Source organism: Saimiri boliviensis, chromosome 14, assembly GCF_048565385.1.
Source record: "Saimiri boliviensis isolate mSaiBol1 chromosome 14, mSaiBol1.pri, whole genome shotgun sequence".
Classification (NCBI taxonomy): Eukaryota; Metazoa; Chordata; class Mammalia; order Primates; family Cebidae; genus Saimiri; species Saimiri boliviensis.
The window spans coordinates 32,773,343-32,797,220 of record NC_133462.1 but is presented as its reverse complement, the minus strand read 5'-3'; the positions used below and the strand labels follow the sequence as shown (position 1 = coordinate 32,797,220).

Sequence of the window (23,878 nt, the reverse complement as noted above, 5' to 3'; positions counted from 1 at the left end):
AATAAATAAATAAATAAATAAATAAATAAATAAATAAATAAAATAAAATGTAAAAATTAGCCAGGTATGGTGGCCTGCATCTGTAGTCCTAGCTATTGTAAAGGTTGAGATGGGAAGATTACTTGAGCCCTGGAGCTCCAGGCTGTAGTGAGCTATCTTTGAGCCATTTCACTCCAGCCTAGACAACAGAGTAATACTCTGTCTCTAAATTAAAAAACAACAACATTCACGTTTACCTAGATTAAAAAAAGAAAAAGAGGGCCGGGTGCGGTGGCTCATGCCTGTAATCCCAGCACTTTGGGAGGCCGAGGCAGGTGGATCACAAGGTCAAGAGATCGAGACCATCCTGGTCAACATGGTGAAACCCCGTCTCTACTAAAAATACAAAAACTTAGCTGGGCATGGTGGCGCGTGCCTGTAATCCCAGCTACTCAGGAGGCTGAGGCAGGAGAATTGCCTGAACCCAGGAGGCGGAGGTTGCGGTGAGCCGAGATCGCGCCATTGCACTCCAGCCTGGGTAACAAGAGCGAAACTCCGTCTCAAAAAAAAGAAAAGAAAAAGGAAAACGAAACGAGAAACCAGTATGTCATACTCATTAGGATGACTAATACTATTTTTAAAACCCAACAAAACAAACAGAAAATAACAAATGTTGGTGAGGATGTGGAGAGAAGTTAGAACCTTTGTGCACCGTTGGTGGGAATATAACATGGTGCGGCCTCTATGGAAAATATATTGGCATGGCCAGGCTTGGTGGCTGACACCTGTAATCCCAGCACTTTGGGAGGCTGAGGGGGGCAGATTACCTGAAGTCAGGAGTTCGAGACCAGCCTGGCTATCATTGGCAAACCCCATCTCTACTAAAAATACAAAAATTAGTTGGACATGGTGATGTGTGTCTGTGATCTCAGCTACTCAGAAGGCTGAGGCAGAATTGCTTGAACCCAGGAGGCAGAAGTTGCAGTAAGCAGAGATCGTGCCACTGCACTCCAGCCTGGGTGACAGAAAGAGACTCTGTTTCAAAAAAATAAAAATATATATATATATACACACACACGCATATATATATACATATATATACATATTTATACATACATATATATACACATATGTGTGTGTGTGTGTGTGTGTATATCTATATCTATATCTATATAGATAGAGATATGGAGTTCCCGAAACAATTAAAAACAGAGTAGCCAGGCCAGGAGCAGTGGCTCACACCTGTAATCCCAGCACTTTGGGTGGCCGAGGCAGTTGGATCACTTGAGGTCAGGAGTTTAAGACCAGCCTGGCTATCATGGCGAAACGCCATCTCTGCTAAAAATACAAAAGTTAGCTGGGCGTGGTGGTGCGTGCCTGTAGTCCCAGCACTCCGGAGGGTGAGGCGGGAGAATTGCTTGAACCTGGGAGGCAGAGGTTACTGTGAGCCGAGATCATGCCACTGCACTCCGGCCTGGGTGACAGAGTGAGACTCTGTCTCAAAAAAAAAAAAAAAAAAAAAAAACCCACCCCAAAAAAACCCACAAAAAACCAAACAATCCAGAGTAACCATATGATCCAATTCTACTTCTGGGCATATCCCCAAAAGGATTAAAAACAGGGCCTCAGAGGTTCCATAATGTATACATATTTCATAACAACGTGGTGTACTTGACAAATACTTATAATTTTTATTTGTCAGTTTTAAAAATAGTGATAGAAAAATATTTAAAAAATAAAAGGATTTCAAAGAGATATTTGTATACCTGTGTTCATAGCAGCATTATGAAAGCCAAAAATGGAAGCAATCCTGTGTCCACCAATAGATGAATGGATAAACAAGACGTGGGCCAGCCGTACAATGGAACATTACTCAGATTTAAAAAGGAAATAAGGCCCGGAGCAGTGGCTCACGCCTGTAATCCCAGCACTTTGGGAGGCTGAGATGGGCGGAGTGCCTGAGGTCAGGAGTTTGTGACCAGTCTGGCCAACATGGCGAAACCCCGTCTTTACTAAAAATACAAAAAATTAGCCAGGCGTGGTGGTATGCGCCTGTAATCCCAGCTACTCCAGAGGCTGAGGCAGGGGAATTGCTTGAACCAGAGAGGTGAAGGTTGCAGTGAGCAGAGATTGCACCCACTGCACTCCAGCCTGGGCAACAGAGTGAGACACTGTCTCAAAAAATAATAATAATAAAATGAAAAAGAGAGAAGGCCAGGTGTGGTGGCTCAGGCCTATAATCCCAGCACTTTGGGAGGCTGAAGTGGGCGGATCACAAGGTCAGGAGTTCGAGACCAGCCTGGCCAACAGGGTGAGACCCTGTCTCTACTAAAAATACAAAAACTTAGTCGGGCATGGTGGCAGGCCCCTGTAATCCCAGCTACTCGGGAGGCTGAGAAGAGAATTGCTTGAACCTGGGAGGCAGAGACTGCACTACTGCACTCCAGCCTGGGCAACAGAATGAGACTCGCTCTCAAAAAAGAAAAAAAATATATATATATAAAATTAAATAATATAAAAAATAAATAAATAAAAAGGAAATAAATCTTTCCAGGTGTGGTGGCTCAGACCTGTAATCCCAGCACTTTCAGAGGCCGAGACAGGTGGATCACTTGAGCTCAGGAGTTTGAGACCAGCCTGGGCAACATGGTGAAACCCCATCTCTATTAAAAATACAAAAAATTAACTGGGCGTGGTGGCACATACCTATAGTCCCAGCTACTCAGGAGGTTGAGGTAGGAAAATCGCTTGAGCCCAGGAGGCAGGGGTTGCAATGAGCCAAGATCATGCCACTGCACTCCAGCCTGGGCAGTGAGTGACATTCTATCTCAACAACAACAACAAAAAAAAAATAGGGGGAAAGAAATCCCGTCCCATGCTGCAACATGGATGAACCTTGAGGACATTAGGCTACATGCCAGTCCCCAAAAGACAAATATTTTATGATTCAGTTATATGATGCCTCTAGAGTAGTCAGACTCATAGAGTCAGAAAGTGGAATGATGGATGCCCAGGGGTAGAGGGAGCGGGGAATGGGGAGTTATTTAATGTGGACAGAGCTTTGGTTGTGTAAGGTGAAAGAGTTCTGGAGGTGGATGGTGGTAATGGTTGCACAGCAGTATGAATGTACTTAATGCCACTGAACTGGACACTTAAACATGACTGTGATGGCCAGGCACAGTGGCTCATGCTTGTAATCACAGCACTTTGAGAGGCTGGGGCAGGCAGATCACGAGGTCAGGAGTTTGAGACCAGCCTGGCCAACGTGGTAAAACACCATCTCTACTAAATATACAAAAATGAGCTGGGCGTAGTGGCAGGCACCCGTAATCCTATCTACTCGGGAGGCTGAGGCAGAGAATTGCTTGAACCTGGAGGTGGAGGTTACAGTGAGCCGAGATGGCGCCACTGGACTCCAGCCTGGGTGACAGAGCGAGACCCAATCTCAAAGAAAAAAAAATGATAAATTTTATGTTATATGTATTTTACCATAATTTTTAAAATGTTATATGTATTTTACCATAATTTTTTTTTTTTTTTTTTTTTTTGAGACGGAGTTTCGCTCTTGTTACCCAGGCTGGAGTGCAATGGCACGATCTCGGCTCACCGCAACCTCTGCCTCCTGGGTTCAGGCAATTCTCCTGTCTCAGCCTCCTGAGTAGCTGAGATTACAGGCACGAGCCACCATGCCCAGCTAATTTTTTGTATTTTTAGTAGAGACGGGGTTTCGCCTTGTTGACCAAGATGGTCTTGATCTCTTGACCTTGAGATCCACCCGCCTCGGCCTCCCAAAGTGCTGGGATTACAGGCTTGAGCCACCGCGCCCGGCCCCATAATTTTTTTTTGAGATGGAGTTTCGATCTTGTTGACCAGGCTGGAGTGCAATGGTGCGATCTCTCCTCACTGCAATCTCAGCTTCCAGGGTTCAAGCGATTCTCCTGCCTCAGCTTCCTGAGTAGTTGGAATTACAGGCATGAACCACCATGCCCGGCTAATTTTTGTATTTTTAGTAGAGACTGGGTTTCACCATGTTGGCCAGGCTGGTCTCGAACTCCCAACCTCAGGTGATCTGGCTGCCTTGGCCTCCCAAAGTGCTGAGATTACAGGCATGAGCCACCCCATGCCCGGCCTCATAATTTTTTTTTTTTTTTTTTTTTTTTTGAGACGGAGTTTCGCTCTTGTTACCCAGGCTGGAGTGCAATGGTGCGATCTCGGCTCACCGCAACCTCCGCCTCCTGCGCTCAGGCAATTCTCCTGCCTCAGCCTCCTGAGTAGCTGGGATTACAGGCACGCGCCACCACGCCCGGCTAGTTTTTTGTATTTTTAGTAGAGACGGGGTTTCACCATGTTGACCAGGATGGTCTCGATCTCTTGACCTCGTGATCCACCCGCCTCGGCCTCCCAAAGTGCTGGGATTACAGGCTTGAGCCACCGCGCCCAGCCATAATTTTTTTAAAAAGAAAATTTAATTCCTAATCTTGTGGCTAAAAAAGAAGAAAGAAAATTAACACTTATGTACAAAAAATAAATAAATAAATAAGGGAGTGTTGGGAAGAATAACAGGAGAGCAAACACTCATGTTACCACCACCTGGGTTCAGAAATAGAATGTTGCGAGGCCGGGCAAGGTGGCTTACGCCTGTAATCCCAGCACTTTGGGAGGCCGAGGCAGGCAGATCACCTGATGTCAGGAGTTCAAGACCAGCCTGGCCAACATGGTGAAACCCTGTCCATCAAAATAAAGAAAGAATATTGCAGCCAGATGCCTTGGGAGGCTGAGTAATCCCAGCACTTGGGAGGCTGATTCAGGAGGATCACTTCAGCCCAAGAGTTCAAGACCAGCCTGGGCAACATAGTAAGACCTTGTCTTTACAAATAATAAAAAAATTGGGGTACATGTTGTCGGCCCTCCTGAGTCTGTGTCACAGAAAAGAAAAATAATGGAGGAAAAAAGAGAAAACAGATGAATCAAAAATATGGTCCCTGCTACTTAGGAGGCTGAAATGGGAGGACTGCTTGAGCTCAGGAGGTCAGGGCTACAGTGAGCTGTATTTGCACCATTGGACTCCAGCCTGGGTGACCAAGAGAGACTCCATCTTAAAAAGAAAAGAGAAAAAGAGCGGTGCAGCGGCTGAGGCCTGTAATCCCAGCACTTTGGGAAGCCGAGGTGGGTGGATCACGAGGTTAGGAGTTCAAGACCATGCTGGCCAACATGGTGAAATCCCGTCTCTCCTAAAAATACAAAAATTAGCCAGGAGTGTTGGCGGAGGGAAGGGGAGATGTGGCGCTTCTCATCCCAGCTACTCGGGAGGCTGAGGCAGGAGAATCCCTTGAACCTGAGAGGCGGAGGTTGCAGTGAGCCGAGATTTCGCCACTACACTCCAGCCTGGGTGACAGAGTGAGACTCCATCTCAGAAACAACAACAACAAAAATTAACAAAAAACAACATTGTTTTGGGAGACTCATCTATTCTGTTGTGGGAAGATATAGTTAATTCATATTTTTTCCTGCTTAATAATCCATTATGTTAGACTAAGCCATATCAAATTGCTTTTTTCTGAAAGCAAAAAAAAAAAAAAAAAAGTTAAATATCAGCAATTTCATACTTCAGCTATTAAGATTGTATTGCAGTTTTAAAATATTAATTCCCCTGTTAATGGACTGTGGGATGCCTCTATTTTGGGCCATCATATATACTTTATATAGATGTATCTCCTGATGTATACCCACATGCATTTTACTAGGGTGATCTTTAGGAGTGGCTGGGTGCGTGGCTCACACCTGTAATCCCAGCACTTGGGAGGCCAAGGCGGGCAGATCACTTGAGGTCAGGAGTTCGAGACCAGCCTGGCCAACATGGTGAAACCCCATCTCTACTAAAAACACAAAAATTAGCTGAACATGGTGGTGTGTGCCTGTAGTCCGAGCTACTTTGGAGGCTGAGATGTGAGAATCTTCAAGTCAGGAGGTAGAAGTTGCAGCGAGCCAAGATTGCGCCACTGCACTCCAGCCTGGGAGACAGAGGGAGACTGGCTCAATCAATCAATCAGTAAATCCTTAGGCATCTGTTGCTGAGACTTCCACGTAGAATAAACGTGAATTTGGATCCCTGCCTCACTTTATACCACAGTGAAAACATCAGCTGGATTTAAAGACTTTAATGTCAAATGCAAAACTTTACAGTGGCAGAAAAGTTACGGAGGGAGGATTTCTTTAAAAAAGATAGTAGGCCGGGCGCGATGGCTCAAGCCTGTAATCCCAGCACTTTGGGAGGCCGAGGCGGGTGGATCACGAGGTCAAGAGATCGAGACCATCCTGGTCAACATGGTGAAACCCCGTCTCTACTAAAAATACAAAAAATTAGCTGGGCATGGTGGCACGTGCCTGTAGTCCCAGCTACTCAGGAGGCTGAGGCAGGAGAATTGCCTGAATCCAGGAGGCAGAGGCTGTGGTAAGCCGAGATTGCGCCATTGCACTCCAGCCCGGGTAACAAGAGCGAAACTCCGTCTCAAAAAAAAAAAAAAAAAAAATAGATAGTAGACAGCCAGGCCTGGTGACTGATGCCTGTAATCCCAGACTTGGGAGGCTGAGGCAGGAGAATCACTTGAGGCCAGGAGTTCGAGACCAGCCTGGGCAACATGACAAGACTCATCTCTATCAAAAAAGGAAAAAAAAAAAAAAAGAAATAGGTAATAGAGATGCCTCTTTCTGCCAGCATTTTCTTTTTTCTTTTCTTCTTCTTCTTTTTTTTTTTTTTTTTTTTTTTTTTTTTGGTTTGAGACAGAGTTTTGCTCTTGTTGCCCAGGCTGGAGTGCAATGGCTCAGTCTCAGCTCGCTGCAACCTCTGCCTCCTGGGTTCAAGTGATTCTCCTGCCTCAACCTCCTGAGTAGCTGGGGTTACAGGCATGAACCACCACGCCTGGGTGATTTTGTATTTTCAGTAGACACAGAGTTTCATCACGTTAAGTCAGGCTGGTCTCAAACTCGTGACCTCAAGTGATCCTCCTGCCTCAGCTTCCCAAAGTGTTGAGATTACAGGCATGAGCCACTATGCCCAGCTGTTTTTCTTTTCTTTTTTTGAGACAGAGTCTCGCTGTGTCACCCAAACTGGAGTGCAGTGGCATGAGCTCAGCTCAGTGCAACCTCAGCCTCCCGGGTACAAGCAGTTCTCCTGCCTCAGTCTCCCAAGTACTGGGCATTACAGGTGTGTGCCACCACGACCAACTAATTTTTTTTTTTTTTTTTTGAGACGGAGTTTCGCTCTTGTTACCCAGGCTGGAGTACAATGGTGCAATCTCGGCTCACCGCAACCTCCGCCTCCTGGGTTCAGGCAATTCTCCTGCCTCAGCCTCCTGAGTAGCTGGGATTACAGGCACGAGCCACCATGCCCAGCTAACTTTTTGTATTTTTAGTAGAGACGGGGTTTCACCATGTTGACCAGGATGGTCTTGATATCTCGACCTCGTGATCCACCCGCCTCGGCCTCCCAAAGTGCTGGGATTACAGGCTTGAGCCACCGCGCCCGGCCCTCATTTTTGTAGGTATTGTAGAGATGGGATTTCACCATGAAGGCCAGGCTGGTCTGGAATTCCTAGCCTCAAGTGATCCGCCTGCCTCGACCTCCCAAAGTGTTGGGATGACAGGCATGAGCCACCTTCGCCTGGCCACTGCCAGCGTTTTCTGACTGAGCCCTCTCCCTGTTTCAGATGAAGTCAGCACTGTGCTTAAGCTGGATAACACAGTGGTGGGGCAGACGTCTTGGAAGCCGTGTGGCCCCAACGCGTGGGACCAGAGCTTCACCCTGGAGCTCGAGAGGGTGAGCTGTGTTGAAGGGCAATAGGGCTGAGGGGAGGAGGGCTTCCATGCCTCCGGCACCCTGAGTGATGGCCCTCTTCCTCTCCCTCTAGGCACGGGAACTGGAATTGGCAGTGTTCTGGCGGGACCAGCGGGGCCTGTGTGCCCTCAAATTCCTGAAGCTGGAGGATTTCTTGGACAATGAGAGGCATGAGGTGCAGCTGGACATGGAACCCCAGGGCTGCTTGGTGGCCGAGGTACAGCCCTGACCCTGAGAAAATGCTGCTTCTCCCTCACTCCCCAACTTCCAGTTTTCTAGAAGGAAAAAACTACATTTTAGGTCTGGCTCTTCCAGAAGGGGAAGATAAGTTTTAGGCTCTTCTAGAAGAGGAAAATAAGTTTTAGATCCAGCTCTTCTAAAAACGGAAGATACGTTTTAGCTCTGCCTTTTCTAGAAGGAGAAGATGCTTTTTAGCTCTGCCTCTTCTAGAAGGGGAAGATGTGTTTTAGATCTGCTTTTTCTGTAAGGGGAAGACACGTTTTAGGTCAGGCTTGTCTAAAAGGGGAAGGTATGTTTTAGATCTCTCTCTTCTGGAAGGGGAAGATACATTTTAAATAGATACCTTCTAGAGGGAAAGATATGTTTTAGATCAGGCTCTTCTAGAAAGGGAAGATAGGCTTTAGATCTGCCTGTTCTAGGCTGGGCATGGTACCTCACACCTGTAATCCCAGCACTTTGGGAGGCTGAGGCGGGTGGATCACTTGAGGCCAGGAGTTCAAGACCATCCTGGCCAACATGGTGAAAACCCACCTCTACTAAAACTACAAAAATTAGCTGGGTATGGTATCGGGCACCTGTATTCCCAGCTACTCGGGAGGCTGAGGCAGGAGAATCCCTGGAACCCCTTAGGCGGAGATCATGCCACTGAGATCATGCCACTGCACTCCAGCCTGGGCAACAGAGTGAGACTCTGTCTCACAAAAAGAAAAAAAAAAAAAAAAAAAGTCCACATCAGTGACATGACCTTAGCTGGGTTTGGTTTTGTTCCGAAGCAACATATTCAAAAACAAAAAGAAGAGGAAGAAGCAGCTGATTTCCAAATTTAGAAATGTTTAAAGAAAAACGTAAATAAATTATAAAATTTCATCCAGCCAGGAAAGAGATACAAAACCTGGCAGCGTGTTATGGTGTTTGCTACAAGAGCCACATCAAGAGAAAGCGATTCCATCCACAGTTGTGGGAGGGTGATGGTCTGAACGGAGGTGTCGTATCTTTGGCGCTGTTCATACTGGGGCCTGGTCATCGTCTGTGGCAGGGCTGTCCCGTGCTCTGGAGGATGTTTAGCAGCACCTCCGGCCACTGCGTACAGGATGTTGGTGACTCCACCTCCCCTGAGCTTTGACCGCCCAGACAACTCCAGACATTGTCAAGGGTTTTCGGTTGGGAACTCCCATCTGAATAACATTTCTAGCAGAGTTCTTATAGCATAAGCTGGGCTCTGTAGCAAGCACTTTGCCAACATGAACTTCTTAACTGTCACAGCCACCCAACAAAAGAGGGACTGTTATTACTCAAAGTTGACAGTGGAGGAAACTGAGGTACAGAGGAGGAAAATCACTTGCTCTTCATTTAGCCAATTTATCGTTAAAAACACTTTTAATATTCCCCTAACCTAAAGGTATACCCTGTTTTACATATATATATAGCGTAGGTTACCTATGTATGTATACACACACAGTCTACCTACCGACCTACTAACCTTCGTATCCATCCATCCATCCTGTCTGTTTTCCTGTGCATTCATCCATCCATCTTATCTATGCATCTGTCTGTCCATTAATAGATGTACCTATATTATCTGTTTTATCTATGTATTCATCTATAATAGGTATCTATATTATCTGTTTATCTCATCCATCCATCCATCCATTCATCTGTTTATCTATTAACCAATCTGTCTCTGCATCATCCATCTATATCTATCAGTCATCTTATCCATCCATCCATCTATCCATCCATTTGTCCATCCATCTGTTCATCTGTCTGTCCATCTATCCATGTATCTGTATTATCTGTCAACCAATCTGTCTTTGCATCCATCCATCCATATTATCCATCAGTCATCTTATCCATCCATCCATCTCTGTATATTCCTCTCTCTTATGTCTACCCATGTGCTCTCTATCTCTATTCTCTATATCTATCTTCTTCTTCTTTTTTTTTTTTAAATAAAGATGGGGTTTCACCATGTTGGTCAGGCTGGTCTTGAACTCCTGACCTCAGGTGATCCAACCGCCTTGGCCTCCAAAGTGCTTGGATTACAGGCGTGAGCCACCACGCCCGGCCTATTCTCTGTATCTATCTGTGCCTCTCTCTATTGTTTTCTGTATAGCTGTATTTATCTATATATCCATCCATCCTTCTTGCTATCTCCGTGTGTCCCTATCTCTATCAATCTCTCTCTCTAGCTGTAACTACCCAGCCATCCATCCCCCGTCTCTCTCTACCTGTCTCTGTATCTGTCTGTTTATCCATCTCTCTATGTCCATATCCCCAAGCAGGGGTTATTCCCTGGTCTGACCATCAAGGACCACTGAAGGAAAGGGGCGTGGAGAGGGGTTGACTTCAGATGGCAGAGCTTTAAAATTATTCTTCCTTTCAGAACACAGTCCAGAACCAAATGGAAAGTGGTGGTGGGTGGCCTGGGGGACAAATTTTTTTTTTTTTTTGAGACAGAGTTTCGCTCGTTACCCAGGCTAGAGTGCAATGGCGTGATCTCGGCTCACTGCAACCTCCGCCTCCTGGGTTCAGGCAATTCTCCTGCCTCAGCCTCCTTAGTAGCTGGGATTACAGGCATGTGCCACCATGCCCAGCTAATTTTTTTGTATTTTTAGTAGAGACGGGGTTTCACCACGTTGACCAGGATGGTCTCGATCTCTCGACCTCGTGATCCACCCGCCTCGGCCTCCCAAAGTGCTGGGATTACAGGCATGAGCCACTGAAATATTTTTTTTTATTTTTTGAGATGGAGTCTTCCTCTGTCACCAGGCTGGAGTGCAGTGGCACTATCTCGGCTCACTGCAACCTCTGCCTCTCGAGTTTAAGCAATTCTCCTGCCTTAACCTCCTGAGTAGCTGGGACTACAGGAGCCCGCCACCACACCCAGCTAATTTTTTATTTTTGGTAGACACGGGGTTTCACCATGTTAGCCAGGATGGTCTCAATCTCTTGACCTCATGATCTGCCCGCCTTGGCATCCCAAAGTACTGGGATTACAGGCATGAGCCACCATGCCCCACCCTGGGGGACAAATTCTAAAGCATTTCTCCTCGCCTTCAAGGTCTGCCGATAGCATTCTGTTTTGTTTGTACGCCTCTACAGAAGCACCATCCCCTAGAACTTTCTGCAGCACCAGCCCATAGAACCTTTGGCCAGGTGCCATGGCTCACGCCTGGAATCCCAGCACTTTGGGAGGCCAAGGTGGGTGGATCATTTGAGGCCAGGAGTTTGAGACTAGCGTTGATGACCTCTTCCTTGTCACCTGGTACTTGGATTGAATTTGACACCCCACGACCAGAACCCCTCTTGGGTGCGCATGCCTGTGCTCCTAGGGGCTTCCTCACCAAGCTGTCTGCCTGCAGGTGGGCAGGGCGACCTCACCTTTTGGTCCCTTCCCCCAGGTCACCTTCCGCAACCCTGTCATTGAGAGGATTCCTCGGCTCCGACGGCAGAAGAAAATTTTCTCCAAGCAGCAAGGTGAGAGGCTGCTCCAGAGCCCCTTGGGGAGAGTCCGGGGGTCCTGGGAGTGTCAGGAAGGGTGACACCTGCCCCCATCTCCCCAGGGAAGGCGTTCCAGCGTGCCAGGCAGATGAACATCGACGTCGCCACGTGGGTGCGGCTGCTCCGGAGGCTCATCCCCAACAGCACCTTCAGCCCCGGGGCTTCTCCGGGGTCCGAGGCCCGGACTGCCAGGTAAGCAAGGAGGGCCCCAGGGACCTGGCTGCCCCTTAAAGCTTTCCAGGGTCTTGCGTCCCAGACACAGCCTTCTCTCTTCTGCCGCAGTGACGTATCGGTGGAGAAGCTGAATCTCGGCGCCGACTCAGACAGCTCCCCCCAGAAGAGCTCGCGGGGTCCTCCCTCCAGCCCATCAAGCCTGGTGAGGGTCTCCCCTTCCTTCCCCCTCGGCCTGGCCTGGGCAGCCTCAGGGGTCCTGCTCTAGGCTCAGACACCGCTAGGAACTTCCCTGGAGTCACGCACCATGTCTATGCTGGCTAAAAACGTGTGCCCAGATCTCCATCCTGGTTAAAAAGCGGCTCATGACTATAATCCCAGCACTTTTGGGAGGTGGACAGGGGAGGACCACTGGAGCCCGGGAGTTTTAGACCAGTCTGAACAACACAGTGAAACCCCGTTTCTATAAAAAATTAGCTGGATATGGGCCGGGTGCAGTAGCTCACGCCTGTAATCCCAGCACTTTGGGAGGTCGAGGCAGATGGATTATGGGGTCAGGAGTTTGAGACCAGCCTGGCCAATGTGGTGAAACCCCATCTCTACTAAAAATTTAAAAATTAGCTGGGCACGGTGGTGGGCATCTGTAATCCCAGCTACTCGGGAGCCTGAGGCAGCAGAATTGCTTGAACTGGGGAGGCAGAGGTTGCAGTGAGCCAAGATCACACCACTGCACTCTAGCCTGGGCGACAGAGCGAGACTTTGACTCAAAAACAAAAACAATTAGCTGGGTGAGGTGGTGGGCGCCTATAATCCCAGCTACTTGGAAGGCTGAGGCAAGAGAATTGCTTGAACCTGGGAGGCGGAGGTTTCAGTGAGCCAAGATCGCACCACTGCACTCCAGCCTGGGCAACAGAGTGAGACTCCGTCCCCCGCCCCCCCACAAAAAAAGTAGTGTTCTCTAGGCAGAGGTTCCTGAAAGCCAGGAGCCACAGCGGGACATGCATGGTGATAGAAGTGTTCCTTGTCTTGATCTGGGTCAGAGGGCAGCACCCATTTTCCGTAAAGGGCCAGAGAGTCAATAGTTTTGGCTTTGTGGGCCAGACAGTCCCTGTCTGCTTTGTAGTTTGAGAGCAGCCGCAGACAATCTGTACACCGTTAAGAGTGTCTGTCTTCCAGTAAAACCTTACTGGTAGTACACACTGAAGTGCGGACATCGTAGAACTTTCATGGGCGATGAAATATTACATCTCTTTTCTTTTTTTTTCCCCCAACGACTTTTTGTTATTTTCCCCCAATCAGTTGTTTTAAACTGATTTTATGTGTAAAAATCAGTTCACCTGTGGTCCCAGCTACTCGGGAGGCTGAGGCAGGAGGATGACTTGAGCTCAGGTGTTGGAGTCCAGTCTGAACAACATGGCCAAACTCCAAAACACTGGGTGCAGTGACTCATGCCTGTAATCCCAGTGCTTTGGGAGGCCGAGGAGGGCGGATCATGGGGTCAGGAGTTCGAGACCAGCCTGGCCAACATGGTGAAATCCCATCTCTACTAATAATACAAAAAAAAAAAAAAAAAAGCCGGGCGTGGTGGTAGGTGCCTGTAATCCCAGCTACTCGGGAGGCTGAGGCAGGAGAATTACTTGAACCTGGGAGGTGGAGCTTGCAGTGAGCCGAGAAGGTGCCACGGCACTCTAGCCTGACCAACAGAGTGAGACTCTGTCTCAAAAAAAAAAAAAAAAAAAAAAAATGTGAAAGCCATTCTTAACTCTTACAAACTTCATAAAAGCAGAATGCAGAATGGGCCACCAACCGGCATTTGCCAACTGCTCGGCTGGGTGATGATGGTTTGCAGGGTGCACACATATGTAACCTGTTCCTCTTGCCCACCTCACTGAATGTATTTTATTTATTTATTTAGAAATGGAGTCTCACTCTGTCACTGAGGCTGGAGTGCAGTGGCGTGATCTTGGCTCACTGCAACCTCCGCCTCCTGGGTTCAAGCAATTTTCCCACCTCAGCCTTCTGAGTAGCTGGGACTACAGGCACACACCACCATGCCTAGCTAATTTTTATATTTTCAGTAGAGATGAGATTTCACCATGTTGGCCAGGCTGGTCTGGAACTCCTGACTTTTAAGTAATCTGCCCATCTCAGCCTCTCAAAGTGTGGGGATTACTGGCGTGAGCCACTGCGCCCAGCCTGAATGCATTTTATCTTTTTTTTGAGACGGGGTCTTGCTCTGTCACCCAGGCTGGAGTGCAGTGGTGCGATCATGGCTCACGGCAGCCTCAAACTCCTGAGCTCAGTTTATTCTCCCACTTCAGCCTCCCAAGTAGCTGGGACTACAGGTGTGTACCACTGCACCTGGCACACTGTATATACATGTCTCTATTTTTTTAGAAAGTAGTAGTAGTTATAAAGTAATTATAAAGTACTTTTGTTTTAAAACTTATACCTGTAATCCCAGAACTTTGGGAGGCTGAGGTCACATGTTTGATACCAGCCTGGGTAATAGTGAGATCCCAACTCTACCACATAAACAAACAATTAGCCAGGCATGGTGCCTTGAGCAATTCTCCTGCCTCTATCTCTCGAATAGCTGGGAGACCAGGTGCCCACCACCACACCCAGCTAATTTTAAAATATTTTTAGTAGAGACGGGTTTCACCATGCTGGCCAGGCTGATCTCAAAGTCCTGACCTCAGGTGATCAGCCCACCTCGGCCTCCCAAAGTGCTGGGATTTTAGGCGTGAGCCACCGTGCCCGGCTGATAAAATATATTTGGAATGTAAAACGTGCTGGGGAAAGAAAGCAAGCTGAGAAGGGGCACAGGGCGTGTGAGGGGTTCTGTTCTTGAAGGCGGTGGTCAGTAGAGCTGACGTTTGAGTAAAGGCGTGGAGGAGATCAGCGAGGAGCCACGCAGGTGTAAGGAAAGTGGAGGAAGAGATCCTGGGGCAGAATCGTGCCCGGTTTGTTCAGGGTGCAGGGTGGGGTGGAGTGTGGCCGGAGGAGAGCAAGTGAGGGTTGGGTGGGAGGAGACATGAGGAGGGGGTCGGGGGGCCAGATATTGCTGGGCCTTGGAGGCGGCTGTGGTTACGAGGGCCTCTGACTCCCCTTACTCTGGCCTCCTCTCTCCGTCACAGAGCTCCCCAATCCAGGAATCTTCCACCACTCCCGAGCTGCCTTCGGAGACCCAGGAGACCCCAGGCCCCGCCCTGTGCAGGTGACACCCCTCCCCGGCCCTCTGCCCACCACCCCTGCTTGCCTGGTTTCCTGTTCCTATCAGTGGCCTCTCTCCACAGCCCTCTGAGGAAGTCACCGCTGACCCTCGAGGATTTCAAGTTCCTGGCGGTGCTGGGCCGGGGTCACTTTGGGAAGGTGAGGTGGAGGGCAGGGAACTAGAGGGCCGAGAGTCCAGACCCCCAGGCCCCTGGCTGGCCGCTAAAACCACCCCCTCCCACTCTGGTTCCAGGTGCTGCTCTCCGAATTCCGGTCCAGCGGGGAGCTGTTCGCCATCAAGGCTTTGAAGAAAGGGGACATTGTGGCCCGAGACGAGGTGGAGAGGTGGGGACCTGCTCTGGTCCTCTGGGGACCTTGTTTCCTCTTTTGAGAAATGAGAGACAAAGCAGTTCTCTCCCTGTGGCCGTAGGGAGAGTGACTCATAGTTGTTATTAACGCCAGGCACGGTGGCTCTCGCCTGTAATCCCAGCACTCTGGGAGGCCAAGGCAGGCAGATCACTTGGGCTCAGAATTTCAAAACCAGGCTGGGCAATGTCGTGACACCTCCATCTCTACAAAAACAGAATAATTAGGTGGGTGTGGTGGCACATGCTTGGAGTTCTAGCTACTCATGAGGCTGAGATAGGAGGATGGCCTCAGCCCAGGAGGTGAAGGTTGCAGGGAGCTGCGGTTGCACCACTACACTCCAGGCTTGGCAACAGAGTGAGGCCCTGTCTCAAAAGAAAGTCATCGCCGGGCACTGTGGCTCACACCTGTAATCCCAGCTCTTAGGGCGGCAGAGGCGGGAGGATAGCTTGAGCCCAGGAGTTCGAGACCTGCCTGGGCAATATAGCGAGACCCCATTCTCCACAAAAAGGAAAAAAAAAAACCAAAAAGACAAAAAGACAAAAAAAAAAGAAAGTCATTAATACCTACCAGCCTAGGCCGGGTGCGGGGGCTCACGCCTGTATTCCCAGCACTTTGGGAAGCTGAGGGGGGTGGATCACGAGGTCAGGAGATCAAGACCAGCCTGGCCAACAGGTTTCAGATGGTGAAACCCTGTGTCTACTAAAAATACAAAAATTAGCCAGGCGCAGTGGCAGGCGCCTGTAATCCCAGCTACTTGGGAGGCTGAGGCAGGAGAATTGCTTGATCCCAGGAGGTGGAGGTTGCAGTGAGCTGAGATCACGCCAGTGCACTCCAGCCTGACTCGGCCTTCCACACACAGTTGTCAGGTGCTCTCTACAGAGTGCCTAACCCTCTAAACATTTGGTACAGGCACCGAGACTGTCCTTGGTCTTCCCAGCATCCTTTTGATAATCAGGAGCCCAACTCAGAAAGACTGAAACAAGTAAAGAAATTTATTGGTCTGGATCAGAAAAGTTCAGGAGGCTGCTGCCTTCAGGCACGGCTGTATCCAGGTGCTGAGATGACGTTTCTCAGTTCTGCTTTCCTCTATGTGGGCTTTGCTTGCTGTCCGGGAGTCTGAGGTAAGGGGTGGCCATATTCTCTGACCTCTGCCTTCCGCCCCTCCCCAGCCTGATGTGTGAGAAGCGGATCTTGGCAGCAGTGACCAGCGCGGGACACCCCTTTCTGGTGAACCTCTTCGGCTGTTTCCAGACACCGGAGCACGTGTGCTTCGTGATGGAGTACTCGGCCGGCGGGGACCTGATGCTGCACATCCACAGTGACGTGTTCTCCGAGCCCCGTGCCGCGTGAGCTGGGTCCCCCAGCCCGGGCCCTGCCTCCCACCCCAGCATCTGACACCTCAGTTCCCCCAAGAGGCTGGCAGCCTGCCTCTCGCCCCTCCACCCTCAGGCCTTGCCTCCCCCAGCCTCCTGGAGCTTCGGGGAGACTGGGGGGCTTTTGAGGATGTGGGAGCCAGGCTTATGTAACCCTCCCTGCTGGCAGGGGGGCCCCGCCCTGCTCAGCAGCCTCTGTCTCTCTGCAGCTTTTATTCTGCCTGCGTGGTGCTGGGCCTACAGTTTCTTCATGAACACAAGATCGTCTACAGGTGTGTGCGTGTGTGTGTGCATGTGCACACTGCCCGCTGTGGGGACAGGCCGCAGACCCCCGCTCATCCCTCCTTCCACCCCCACAGGGACCTGAAGTTGGACAATTTGCTCCTGGACACTGAGGGCTATGTCAAGATCGCAGACTTTGGTCTCTGCAAGGAGGGTGAGGGCTGGCCTAGGGATTAGACACAGGATGGTGGATGGAATGGGGTCCCTAATGCTACTCGGGGTACCCCCACCCTGACCCTGGGACAGCGCGGGCTGTGTGGACGACCCTACATTAGGCTGAGTGACTCCTCCGGCCCCCATAACCTCACATGGCCTTGCTGTCCCCAGGGATGGGCTATGGGGACCGGACCAGCACATTCTGTGGGACACCCGAGTTCCTGGCCCCTGAGGTGCTGACGGACACGTCGTACACGCGGGCCGTGGACTGGTGGGGGCTGGGCGTGCTGCTCTACGAGATGCTGGTTGGTGAGGTGAGGCCCCGCCCCTGTGTGCCTCAGATGCCACTGGAACCTGCGTGTGCTGGGGGGGTGCGATCCAAGTCTGCCTCCACCGCATGCTGTGTGATTGAGGGCTGCTGCCTCTGCCTCTCTGGCCTGTTTCCACATCTATAAAATGGGATATTTCCCTGCCCGAGTAAACCAGCACCCAAGAGCCGCAGCAGAGCCGAGGGCTCAGGCCGGCCTGGGTCTGGAGCAGCCAGAGGAGGGCCCTCGTTCACCCCGGGCCTCCCTCTCCCCAGTCCCCATTCCCAGGGGATGATGAGGAGGAGGTCTTTGACAGCATCGTCAATGACGAGGTTCGCTACCCACGCTTCCTGTCTGCCGAAGCCATCGGCATCATGAGAAGGGTGAGGATCCCCGCTGTGGGGTGGGCCAGGGGAGGGCCTGGAGGGGGACAGATCCTGACACAGTGCTCCTTCCTCCCAGCTGCTTCGGAGGAACCCAGAGCGGAGGCTGGGATCCAGCGAGAGAGACGCGGAGGATGTGAAGAAACAGCCCTTCTTCAGGGTGAGGTTCCCCAGGGACCCCGACCACCCAGCCCCTCCTAGGGCCAGTTCATCCTCCCATGCCCGATGCCCCCCCCCAGACTAGTTGCTTCACCTCAAGGGCCTCTTGCACCTCCAGGGCAACATCAGCCCCTCCCTTGACCCTCTGATTCCCTCCCCTACTTTTGTTCCCCTCAGGGACCCTCCTAATCCCGTGTCTCCACTTTTTTCTCTTTTTTTTTTTTTTGAGCCAGGGTCTCGCTCTGTCTCCCAGGCTGGAATGCAATGGTGCAATCTCAGCCCACTGCAACCTCTGCCTCCCAGGTTCATGTGGTTCTCCTGCCTCAGCCTCCTGAGTAGCTGGGACTACAGGCGCCCACCACCACGCCTGGCTAATTTTTGTATTTTTAGTAGAGATGGGGTTTCACCATGTTGGCCAGGCTAGTTTTGAACTCTTGGCCTCAAGTGATCCTTCCACCTCGGCCTCCCAGTGTGCTGGGATTACAGGCGTGAGCCACCATGTCCAGTCTTCACTTTTCCTAATCTGGCTTCTCCACCAGGCTCTGGCAGGTGATCCGTCTTGAGCCCGTCTCCCCAACCCACTTTTCCTTTATATGCTGACTCCTCTCCATGGTCCTCCAGCCTCAGGACTGGTCCCCACTGCAGCACGCCCCCTCCTCAGCCTCCCAGGGTGACCCTCCCCTCTGCTGCCCTCCCCTGCAGGCTCTGGGCTGGGAAGCCCTGTTGGCACGGCGCCTGCCGCCGCCCTTTGTGCCCACGCTGTCCGGCCGCACCGACGTCAGCAACTTCGATGAGGAGTTCACTGGGGAGGCCCCCACACTGAGCCCGCCCCGCGACGCGAGGCCCCTCACAGCCGCGGAGCAGGCGGCCTTCCTGGACTTCGACTTCGTGGCCGGGGGCTGCTAGCCCCTTCCTCTGCCTCTGCCCCTGTCCGAGAGCTCCTAGTTTTTAAAAAGGCCTTTGGGATTTGCCCGATCCATGCAACCTCCGTGTCTTCCTGTGTGCCGTCATTGGGGGCGGGGCCGTGCTTGGAGGTGGGGACGTTTGGGAGGCAGGTGGTCGTGAGAGTCTCGAGTGATGGGGGTGTCATTTGAAGAGGATCAGGGACGGTGTGGACTCGGGGCTGTTCGTACGATGGACAGCGTGGATAAGCCGAGATGGGAGAGAGGTCGGGATGGTGGTGGGGGGCACCCAGGAGCAGGGGGTAACATGGTTTGGGATAGGGTTTTGGGGCTGTATGGGAAGAGCTCAAAGCCACAGTGAGCAGAATGGTTGCGGAAGTCGGTTAGGGCGGCGGCAAGGGCAGGAAGCGCCCCCCACACCCTCTCGCTCAGCTCCCAGGGGAGCCCCAGTCCCCGCCGCCCGCACGGTGCGCTTGCCCCTGCGGCACCCACGGCCCGGCACCCGCGCGCGCCCGGTGTCTCCGCGCCCTCTTCTGGCAGGCCCCGGAACGGCACCCGTCCCGGAGGCGCCCGCGAGGCCGCAGTGGCTGCGGAAGCCCGGACGGGACACACCACCCACCCCGCCTGGGCGCGCAGAATGGCTTTTTATTCCTCAAAGGCACCTGGGCCCGGCCCAGGGTGGGCTGGCTTAGTCGTTGGACCTCCGGTTGTGCTTAGAAGTGGCTGAGGCCGCTGTGCCGAGAGCTGCGCAGCGAGCTGGCCTCCCAGGCGCTCCGGGTCAGGCCCAGCCCTGCGGGGCCGCCCTTGGCCCCGGCCCTCGAGGGCAGGAGGCGAAGCAGTTGGCGCAGCACGGCCTGGCGCAGCAGGATGTACACCCAAGGATCCAGGATCTGGTTCCAGGTGGCAAGGCGCACGGCCAGGAACAGTGGCCGCTGCAGGGAGGTAGAGCTCCAGCCCCCGACGGCCAGCGCCACCAACACCTGCGGGGAAAGCCGGTGTGAGCCGCCGGGCGGGCGCAGGGCGGCGCAGGGATGATGGGGGCGTGGCTGGAAGCTAAAAGCTTGGGAGGAGGGGCGACCCTTCGCGGGGAGGGTAAATGGGGATCCAGGTGGGAAGGGGATGGGGGGAAAGGGGGCAAATAAACACCTTCAGTGGTCAGAGGAGTCTCAGGTATCCCGGAAGGAGGACAAACGAGGGGATTGGGTGAAAGGACTAGGGAATGAAGAGGAGGCTTGTGTGGGTGGGGGTGCACTACAAAGACCCCAGAAAGGAAGAAGAAATGGGGTCGAGGAGGAAGGATGGGAGGGAGGTCAGCTGGAGAAGGCGATGCTGGCTTTTCGGGCAGGTGGGGCCTCCAGGGGTCAGGGCCTTGGTTGGGTCCAGGAAGGAGGCCCCAAGTGTCCTGGGACCAGGAAGGGCCCGGGAGGGAGCTGGAAGGAGCTGGCTCGAGGGGCCAGTGCGCCCCTCACCAGCAACGGGCTCCAGCAGATGCACGACACCACCATGATACCGACAAGCTGGCCCACCATCTCCACGTCGTGGGCGCGAGCTCTGCGTGCCGAGCCGCGGCTACCGGAGCTGCCAAAGGCGGTGGAGGCCGAAGCGATGGACGAGGCGGACGAGGCGGAGGCCGAGCGGGGTCCGCGCGCCCCCCAGCGACGCCGGCTGTCTGGGCCCGAGGCCTGGGGAGGCCGTCGGGAGCGGCGTCTCCAGCGGGCTCGCAAGAGGACCAGGCCGCTAAGCGTGTTGCACACCAGCGCGGCGAGGAGCGCGGCCAGGCCGAGGCCGGCGAAGAGGCCGGCGAGCAGCGCCTGGCGCCAGCCGCCCGGGGGACCCAGGCCGATGAAGCACCACGTGCCGGGATACTGCAGCTCGTAGCGGCCCACGCGCGCCAGTGGCAGCAGCGCCACGGCCAAGGCCACCGTGGCCAGCGCGCCCAGCGCCAGGCGCGCGCGGGCGACCGAGACCCGCGCGGCGTGGAGCAGTGGCCGCGTGACGCCCACGCAGCGCTCCACGGCCATACCGCAGCCCAGCAGCAGCGGGCACAGGCCGAAGAAGACCATACAGCCGCCCAGGAAGTGGCAGGCCCCGCCGGCCGGCGCGCGCCCCGCGGCGTACAGGCGCAGCACCAACGCGCCCGGGATCACGTGGCCCGCCAGGTCGGTGGCCAGCAGGCTGGCCACGAACAGCAGGAAGGTGGCGGCCGAGCGGCGGCGTCGCAGACGGCCCGCAGCCTGCGCCAGCAGCGCCAGCGCCAGCAAGTTGGACACGGCGCCCAGCGTCATGGAGAAGATGGGCAGCGCGGGCGAAGTGCCCGAAGCGCCCGAAGGCGGCACAGCCGATGCGTTGGGGACCCAGGGCGCCGTGCACGTGGCCGCCTCACCGGCCAGGCTCAGGTTGAGGGGCCCGCAAGGGCTCATGTCAGGCGCCGGGAGTTCTAGGTAGAGGAGAGGAGGGCAGAGTGAGGCTGGCTGGGCCCGGACAGGGACCACCCCACAATGGCATCTCTGAACATCAGGGCCCGTTTGACTCCATGGTGTTGTTCTCTTGCAGCCTCTCTGCCCATGGCAACTCCAGATGACCCTGGCCACTCCATTTTGAAACCCTCCTCCCTCTCCTCTGCCTCTCACCTGACCCGATCTCCTGCTCCACGGCCTCCCTCTGTCCCTACTGGCCCCTTCTCTGTCTTTCATGGTTCCCTGCAAGATTCCCCCCAGCCTGGCCTGAGAGTCGTCTCTGCCAGCGCCTCTGGGCCTCACAGATCCCCCTCTGACCACCACCACATCAAATTCCTGGCCTGTGGCTCCATGTGATAGCTCTCACCCATTTCTGCCCCTGGGGCCCTACCTGACTTTCCCTCTGTCAGCTTTACTCCAGTCCCTTCCTTGATGACCCAGCCCCATCTCTACCATCATGGGCACATCTCTCCCCACGGCCCCATCTCTGTCCCCACGGCCATGTCCCTATCCCCCATGGACCCATCTCTGACCCCACATGGCACAGCCACATCTGTGCCATGGACCCATCTCTGCCCCCACCCCATGGACTGGTCTCTGCTCCACTGCAGTCTCTCTTCAGGCCCTACCCCTATCACCTCTGCCTCACCCTGGATGCCCACGGTTCCACTCCATGTCCCTGCCCCAGAGGCCTCAAGGGGGGCCCCAGGACCATCCACTCTTTGATATCCTGGTGGTAAGGGCTGAAAGGGTGGAAGTGCCCACCAGGCCAGATGAGAAGGGAGGATGGCCAGACGGTGAGATAGGGATGCACAGATGGGGGAGAGCACAGGGGCACAGGATGGACAGACAGGTGGCCATGGCCCCATCCCTCCCTGCCCTCCTCCTCCCCAACCAGGGACCCTCATGTGCCCCAACCTGCTTACCCGGCGTTGCCTGGCATGTGGGGTCCCCATTGCCCGCCGCTCAGCCCTGCTCCCCACTGCGCCCTGGCTCTTCGGCAGGCCGCTTCCTCCCTCCCTCTTCCTGGGGCGGCTCCTTGGCTCCTCCCGCCGCCCTTGCTGGCCTCCAGGGGCCGCTCCACCCCGCGCACGCCCGCTGGGGGCCTGGAGTGGCAGAGACCCTCCCCTGCTCTGCTCCTGGCAGTGGGCGGGGGCCACTCGGGGCCCTGGCTCCCTCCATGAGGAGCGAGGCTCCCTGGAGTCAGTCTGGCTCCCTGTGACCCCCTCCTTCCATCGGGGTGAGAGCAGCCCCCTTCCCCCAGACTCTGGCCTCTTGCCTTATTAATAAAGCGGATAAAATCTAAACACTGGAAAATGTGAGCGTCGCCTGGGGCGGGCTGGGGCGGCTGCAGGGGGTGCCACTGCCCCTCCCTGGGGCTTTGGGGTTAGGTGGGGCTAATCCAAATTCTGTGGGGCAGCAAGGCTCTTGCCCTGCCAGAGCCCCTTCATGGATGTTGGGGTGGGTGGTGATGGGCAGTGCCCACCAGGGGATCCGCTTACTATTTATACAGGGGCTTAAGCCCAGGCCAGGGCCACAGCAAGTCATATCCTGGAAGGCAAGGGGAGGAGGCTGAAAGGGGGCAGGGGAACCAGGAGGCCTGGGGCCCCGGGGACTCTCCCCAGCATCTGGCTCCTGCTTTAAGATGGGCTGAGTGACACCTGGGACACACACCTTAAGCCACAAAAACTCACCTCCTGCCCTGAGAAGTAGGGTCACACCTGACGGACACTCCCACAGCCTCACACTCTTAAGACTTACAGTCCCATCACTTACCACTCAGTTTCATCCTGTTCCAGCTCAGCACAGCCAGGGTACTGCCATCACATCCCTCAATCCAGGGTCCCCAGCACCGGGACGCACCCAGAGTTACTGCCTCAATCAGCCCCTTCCCTCCACACCCCAAAATGCAGCCCCCCAAAATGACCACCCGCAGCACCCTCCTTAGTGCTGGGAAATACTCTCACTGGGCACCTCAGCCCACACACACACACACACACACACACACACAAACGCGCGCGCGCGCGCGCATTGCCAAAACTGACCCCTGGTCACACTCCATATGACTTGTAATGACCCCACAACAATCCCAGATAGGCCCCACTGGCACACTCCATACACACACTCAAGGCACAAGAAGTGGCATCCCCCACCCCCCGGACACCAAGAGACCTAGCTGGCCACCCCCACTCTCACCAGAAACAGCAATGCCCTGAGACACACACACACCTGCACCCCTAGACACCTCTAGACCTAGCCAGCAGCCCCACCCAAGAAACAGCAACATGCCAAGACATACCCTGACATCTCTGAACACCCCTGGACCTAGCCAGGCACCCCTCCTTGCCCCAGAAACACCACCACCCTAAGACATACACACCCACACCCTGGGACACCCCAAGACACAGTCGCTTAGTCACACTCCCCACCACCAGACACTGCCAGTTAAACCTGCAAATCCCACGGAACGCGGAGCCAGGTAACCCCTTACCCACAACACAGATACAAGTCACAGCCCTCCCTCACAGTATCACGAGCCATCAACACTC

The 23,878-nt window shown here is 53.5% G+C and overlaps 2 protein-coding genes across 5 annotated transcripts in view; one reads left to right on the top strand and one right to left on the bottom strand.

Annotated features, from left to right (window-relative positions):
* The window catches only part of PKN1 (protein kinase N1), a 41,252-nt gene extending 22,297 nt beyond the window's left edge, over positions 1–18,955 (top strand). For all 4 annotated transcript variants that reach the window (XM_039466698.2, XM_074384514.1, XM_074384515.1 and 1 more), the window contains 15 exons: positions 7,686–7,795; positions 7,887–8,030; positions 11,455–11,530; positions 11,617–11,746; positions 11,837–11,930; positions 14,866–14,945; positions 15,025–15,100; positions 15,195–15,286; positions 16,480–16,656; positions 16,893–16,955; positions 17,043–17,119; positions 17,293–17,435; positions 17,705–17,812; positions 17,892–17,972; positions 18,674–18,955. In XM_039466698.2, coding sequence (XP_039322632.1) covers positions 7,686–7,795; positions 7,887–8,030; positions 11,455–11,530; positions 11,617–11,746; positions 11,837–11,930; positions 14,866–14,945; positions 15,025–15,100; positions 15,195–15,286; positions 16,480–16,656; positions 16,893–16,955; positions 17,043–17,119; positions 17,293–17,435; positions 17,705–17,812; positions 17,892–17,972; positions 18,674–18,877 — 1,655 coding nt within the window. In that variant the 3' untranslated portion in view covers positions 18,878–18,955. The remainder of the gene's footprint in view (positions 1–7,685; positions 7,796–7,886; positions 8,031–11,454; positions 11,531–11,616; positions 11,747–11,836; positions 11,931–14,865; positions 14,946–15,024; positions 15,101–15,194; positions 15,287–16,479; positions 16,657–16,892; positions 16,956–17,042; positions 17,120–17,292; positions 17,436–17,704; positions 17,813–17,891; positions 17,973–18,673) is intronic.
* On the bottom strand, positions 16,285–23,478 carry PTGER1 (prostaglandin E receptor 1). Its single transcript, XM_010329553.3, has 3 exons — positions 22,256–23,478; positions 20,343–21,310; positions 16,285–19,853 (listed from the first exon to the last, which is right to left on the bottom strand). The coding sequence occupies exons 2-3, from the start codon at positions 21,291–21,293 to the stop codon at positions 19,587–19,589; spliced, it is 1,218 nt and encodes a 405-aa protein (XP_010327855.2). The 5' UTR covers positions 21,294–21,310; positions 22,256–23,478; the 3' UTR covers positions 16,285–19,586.
* Positions 23,479–23,878: the final 400 nt, after the last annotated feature.